The 6000-nt window shown below is 47.9% G+C and overlaps 1 protein-coding gene across 5 annotated transcripts in view; it reads left to right on the forward strand.

Moving 5' to 3' along the window:
• The window catches only part of ENTPD1 (ectonucleoside triphosphate diphosphohydrolase 1), a 54835-nt gene extending 49147 nt beyond the window's left edge, over positions 1-5688 (forward strand). For all 5 annotated transcript variants that reach the window (XM_017726090.1, XM_017726087.1, XM_017726088.1 and 2 more), the window contains 3 exons: positions 578-697; positions 879-1016; positions 1164-5688. In XM_017726090.1, the coding sequence (XP_017581579.1) occupies positions 578-697; positions 879-1016; positions 1164-1370 (465 nt within the window). In that variant the 3' untranslated portion in view covers positions 1371-5688. The remainder of the gene's footprint in view (positions 1-577; positions 698-878; positions 1017-1163) is intronic.
• Positions 5689-6000: the final 312 nt, after the last annotated feature.

Consider the following 6000-nt stretch of genomic DNA (forward strand, 5'->3'; position numbering starts at 1 on the left):
GCTCACCTGTCTGCTTCCCAGACATGATGAGGAGACAGTGCACGCTCTGAACACACATTATGTGTGACACCATGCTGACCATCCGTCCTAGAGCTGCAAGACCTCAGTGATTGTGAGGCTTTTCAGAGAACTGCTAATACACCCTTGTCCTGTTCATAAGCTGCCTCCTACCTATAAGCTACTGGCCACGGTCAGAGATGGGGTTTCTGGACTTTGGATTATATGATGGGGCTCTGTACAACCCTTTCAGACCATCACCTCTGCTCTTTGTGGTGATGTTGGTTGCACACTCATCTCACTCAGTTGCCAAAATAGGATCATGGTTGTGATGGCAATCAGTGCGTGCCACTGGCACACTTAAAGGAGAGAGCTCACAGAAGTTGTTTGGGATATCATAATTCCTGCCTCCATCTCTCAGCAGCCCTGTGGTGTATGTCTCAAAATGACATCACTCTTGAAAATATTCCTGCTCTTGTGCATATGATGTTTCTTCTTATATTTTTCTATTTGTAAATAAACTCATTTTCTTTTGTGGGATTTGTGGTCTAGTCAGATTAAAAGAATCTTTCTCCTTCAGGCTTTTTCTGCTTTCTATTTTGTGATGAACTTTTTGAACCTGACCAGTGAACCAAACCCCCTTGCCCTGAACAAAGTGACCAGCACCATTGAGAGCTTCTGTGCCCGGCCTTGGCAAGAGGTGAGCAGTGCTTGTTGCAGTAGACTGGGGCTACTGATACTTTTCTGTAGGATAAATGGCTAAGGTTAATTGCCAGAGCAAGATGGGGAAGATCCCCCCAGCACCCGCAGTGGATGTTCAGGCACAAGCTGGAGCAGTGGAAAGATGTGTTTAACAGTCTGGTGATTGCCCCCTTCCCTAGGTGAAGACAGCATATCACCACATCAAAGAAAAGTACCTGAGTGAATATTGCTTCTCTGGAGCCTACATCCTCTCTCTCCTGGAAAATGGCTATGAGTTCACTGAAAAGAACTGGCAAATGATCCACTTCCTTGGAAAGGTGTGTTTCGTGGTGGGGAGGGCTCTACCCCAGCAGTTCTCTGCAGCCTCTGCTGCACAGCCTGGCCCTTTATCCCCAGGGATGCCACTGCCCCAGCAATGCCACAGGCAGCCTCCTAGCACTGATTCTGCTCTTCTCCTGTTTCAGATCGGCAGCAGTGATGCAGGTTGGACCCTGGGCTACATGCTGAACCTGACCAACATGATTCCTGCAGAGGAGCCAGCCGAGCCCCCTCTCTCCCATGGCAGCTACGTGGGGCTGATGGTGCTGTGCTCCCTTGTGCTGGTGTCCGTGCTCCTGTTCGCCTGGCTTCTCTTCCACAAGCCCAAGTGCCTGCAGAAGGGGATTGTTTAGGAAGAACCTGAAGCGGAGAGGAGCCATGTCTTCCTGGCTACTCAGGGGTGGGAGACCCCAGCAGAGCAGGCTGTACTGCAGAGTCCCTCTCACTGAAGCTACTGACTGTACAACAAGGGCATTTATTTCTTCTGAATCACACTTGCACTGACAGATGTTGGGACATCAGGCTCGCCACCTTTTCTGCCAAGGACAGACAAGCTGGTGTCCCCTTCTTGAATGGGTCGTACCTTCATTCAATGAAACTTTGCTGCTTGTTGGTTTCTGCCTTGTGCACAGCATTATGAAGAGAAAAGTGGCAGCAATCTTTGGGAGCCAGTGCTCCTGCAAGGGTTATCTCAGGGTCACACATCCCACTGAGCTCTTGGGAGCTATCACATACAGGGTGATCCTGCTCCTTCTCCGCTGAAGCTGTTCCCAAGAGCCCTTTCTGCACCAGCACACCTCTGCTCACCTCCCTGCGTCCTGAGCTCTCACAGCACTTGCACCTGGTTGGCCCCTGAAGGTGGGTCAGGCTCCCAAATGCCACTCTGGGAAAAGAAGGGATGAGGATGAACATGCTTGTGGTCATCAGCCCTTAGCTGGGTTCTGTTGGCTGTCAGCTCCTTTTGCAGGTGGCAAAATGCCTTTTTCCCATGTCTTCCTGATGTTGCTGGACCAAAGCTGGCTCACTGTTGCACTGAGCCATTCCTGCATCTTTAAGGTACATCAAGCCACAAGTTCCCAGCCAGGCATTGCTGGTTTTTGTAGGAACAGCTTGTATTGGCCCAGGTTGCTTGACCAGAAGTGATTGTTTATGCCTGCAGGGACTCTGGTGTGATCAGTGTGCCCTCAGGTACAGGCCCACTAAAGCAATCCAGGGTCACTGTGCTGATGACACAGCAGCCTCCAACCTAGGGAAAGTCTTTATTAGCTAATGTTCCTATAGGCAGCTGGCAGCAGTTAACCAGCATGAGTATGCACAGATTGAACCACTCTTTCCACCAGCAAAATTAGTGAAGATTTGCCTTTCCTTCCATCATGGCATAGGCTTATCCTATGGCCATAAGACCCAGGGCTTGTGAGTGCACGTACTGCAGCCCGTCTTCTAGCACACAATGAGGACAATGCCACTGATTGAGCTTACGAATAGCTTTCTTCCACTTTTCCATTTCTTGGTCCAAAAAAAGGAGAGGTAAGTCAGAAATCCATTTTTGTAAAAATACTCAGAAACCACTGGTGCCTGTCTACCTCCCTCAAAATCTCGGAAATCTTTTCTCCTAATGACCTGTAAATGTGGAGGCCAAAAGGAAGCAGATATTGTAGAGAGGAAGGCATGGCAAACACACACCTGTTTCCCCGAGCAAAGGTGTAGGCAGTGTGGAGGGGGTCAGGATGTGCAACCCCAATAATGCCTTCCCCTTTAGGCAAGCACAGACACAGACACCTCCCAGCCTGTCCCTCTGCACAGTCCAGGCTGGAAAATGTCACCCAGTTATTTCTACTTCATGCCTGGAAGTAGAAGCCCTAATACATTGAAGGAACTAAGAATAAGGGAAAAATCTACCCTGTCCTAAGATCTTTGGGCAGATCATTGTTCTAAAAATCTGTGTCTTATTTTTGCTCTGAATTAGCTGGCTTCAGCTTGTGTTCGACCTTGTTCTGTCCATTTCCAAAAGACTGAGTAACTCTGCTATTAAAATCTCTTTTTCCTTGTTGGTGCTTGCAAGTTGTCATTATATCATATTAAATAGATTGGTTTTCAATCTGTAAAGTGCTCTGTGCTGACCTCGCTTGTAGCTCTCAACTCCACTTCTTTTAAATGTTTTACATCTTTCTGAAACTTGGACACCAACGTTTTCAGCAGTGAGTGGTAGTAGAGTCACTAAAAGTGTATGTATCTGGTTTTGATCTATACTCTATGTTCCCCATCCATATATCTCTGGTCCAGGTCTGCTCACTTAACAGAAAGTTTTTAGGCTGTTGAGTCCAGCTGGACTATGGCAACTTGGTCTTTTTTCCCAGTCATTGCATTTCAGAACAGCCTCTGCCTCACATCCTACATCACTGTCTCTCGGTAGGAGCCATTTTGCCTTCCATGGGGCTCCACTGAAACATGTGCTATTCAAAAGATATTCCTCCAAGCAGGTTATCCAGTTCAATCTGCAAATGACCCTTCACCAGCTGTGAGTCCATTGGCCAGTTTTTGTTTTATCTGCAAATACTCTGTGATGCCGGAATTCAGCTACGGATGCAGTCTTCCTTCTGCTGTTTAAAGCAAAGATAGTTAGGTGAGAGATGAACAGTAGTTTTTGGCCATGGCTGGAAGGCATGCAGGAGAAACGTGTGATCGGAGCTGCTTCTGCTGCCCAGACAGCCTCATGTGCAATCCACCCCGTCTGGTGCCACCTCCCTTGCAGACAGAGTCTTTCTAGCAGAGTAGATGCCCTGGAGAAGCTCCCCGGGTGAGCTGGTGCATCCACCCTTCCCATGAACAGCATGGAAACCTGCAGAATGGCAATGCCTCTCCTGAGACCTCCTTGGGGATCTGGCAGCTGCTCAGTTGTGTCCATGATGAGAACTGGCAGATCCATTAGGACACATCAGAAATTGATGCAAAAACTCCATGTGGAAGTTGGTGTGGAAAGAAAGCTTGTGCCAATCTGCTCTTGTTCCTGCTAAGGATTTATGTCAAAGGAAAATGTCAAATACCTGGAAAAAGAAGTTTTACTATGTTTTGTGTCTTCGTTGCAAGTCCCAGAGTATGAATATTGTTAGCTCCTCTTTCAGGAGCCAGGTGAGCAGCTGGCATCTTCACTTGCTCCTCCTGTCTTAATTATCTTACTTTTTGGTTTGAGTTTTGGGGTTTTTTAAAGCTTTAAATGTGACTTGAGCACAACCTAAAGGGCCCAAACAAAGATAAACACAAAATATGTTACAATATTTTTAAACCTTATGACTAATAGACCCCATTCATAAATCAGTCTCTCCAAGATCAGAACTTCTAAGGTGACAACAGACATGCCACTTGAGCAGGCTGAGGCTCCAGGAACTGGTTGACTGAAGGCATCCTGTCATTGCCTGTATGTGAACACTCACAGAATGACCTATGATTGTTTCTTCCCCATTTCTCCTGTTATTGTAGGACTTTATTCACGGAGGCTACTCAAAGTCCTTGGTCAAAGAGTTCAAGTTATGAACATTCATTTCTTTGATTCTGTGCTGCATCTGATCCAGCTGTATTCAACTTAAATGTGTGTTCCAGAGCCACCCAACATGTACATGAAGACCATTAATGATAGTGAAGGGAGTTTCCAAATATGCCAGTAATAATGTATCATTTCTCTTGTTAATACAGTTGATCTGCCTCACCGATAATTATCTGTGCCTTATTTCTAATTTGATAGCTTCTGGCTTTAATTTCTAGACACTGCCTGCCGTAGCATTTTGCTTTTCCTGGGTAAAGCATCTTTTAACATCACATGTTCTTATCTAGCAAATATTTACTCACTATTCAGCCCTGCTGCACTGCCAAGACTCCAGACCTTGGTCTCTCCTAGAAGAGAGAGCTCTCCTGGGCTCCTGGGAAGCTCTGAGGTGTGCTGCAGCAAGGTGGGATGAGTGTCTCCGGTTTGGGTTGAAATGTTGATTGGTCCGTTTTTGGGGAGGTTCCTTGCAGAGAGATTTGATAGCTTTGCAGGGTGCAAGAGCAGCCTGGTCTCTCTGGGACTGATGACCTCTATGAGCTCTGCCATATTCAGCCGAGTGTCAAGTGTGGGCCAAAGCTATTGGAACTTGTCAGAAGAGAGAGCCTGGGTACCTGCAGCACCCTCACCTCTGACAGGAAAACTGTTCCCCACCACAGGCTCTAAGTACCTTTCACCCTCCTCCCTGATAAAGCTGCCTCTCCTCTGTGCACAGACTACAGCTGACTTCTCCAGCCCTAGAGCAAAGCACAGTGGGGTCTCCACTTGGAAGAAAGCTCTCAGAAGTGGGGCCTTCACCTCTGCAGTGGGAGGCTGACTTGAAATGTTGGCCCTGGCCCGGGCTTCCCAGTTTCTCCAAGAGCAGCTCTGGGCCGGATGTGTGCCCCTTCATTCTCCACCCCAGTTCTTCCCATGCTGTGCCAGGCAGGGTGTGCAGGCTCTGCAGGGCTGCCAGCTTTGTCCCAGGCTCAACAGCCTGTTTTGGAGGGACTGGGAAGGACACACTGAGGACAACAGTCTCTGCCACCCAGGCCATGTGTTTTCTTTCCGTGGCCCAGCCCTGAAGAAATGGATCTTTGTTTTGATGCACACAAGTCTCTGTATGCTTATCATAATAAAGACTGCTGAACTGATGCCAGAAAAGTTTTCATGCTGTTTTCCAGAAGATGGGAGTTTGCCAGTAGTGGAATGGAGCTTCTGGCACTAAACATGGAAAAGTCCTGAGATGTGATTTCCTCTCCTGCCAGTTCCTTGATGCTCTCCGGGGCCAGCTCTGAAGTTCCCAGTGGATGAGTAGCATCCCCTCCTGGTAGAGAAAGGCACTGTGGTCTTTCCCAGGCTCTGGGCACCTCACACAGGATGCCTCACTCCCGGGAAGGCTGCTAGTGCCCGAACCACATCTTTCCTTGCCTCAGCTTCATCCTGACCTCCTCAAAGCAGTTTGT

Source organism: Corvus brachyrhynchos, unplaced genomic scaffold (assembly GCF_000691975.1).
Source record: "Corvus brachyrhynchos isolate BGI_N302 unplaced genomic scaffold, ASM69197v1 scaffold61, whole genome shotgun sequence".
NCBI classification, from domain to species: domain Eukaryota; kingdom Metazoa; phylum Chordata; class Aves; order Passeriformes; family Corvidae; genus Corvus; species Corvus brachyrhynchos.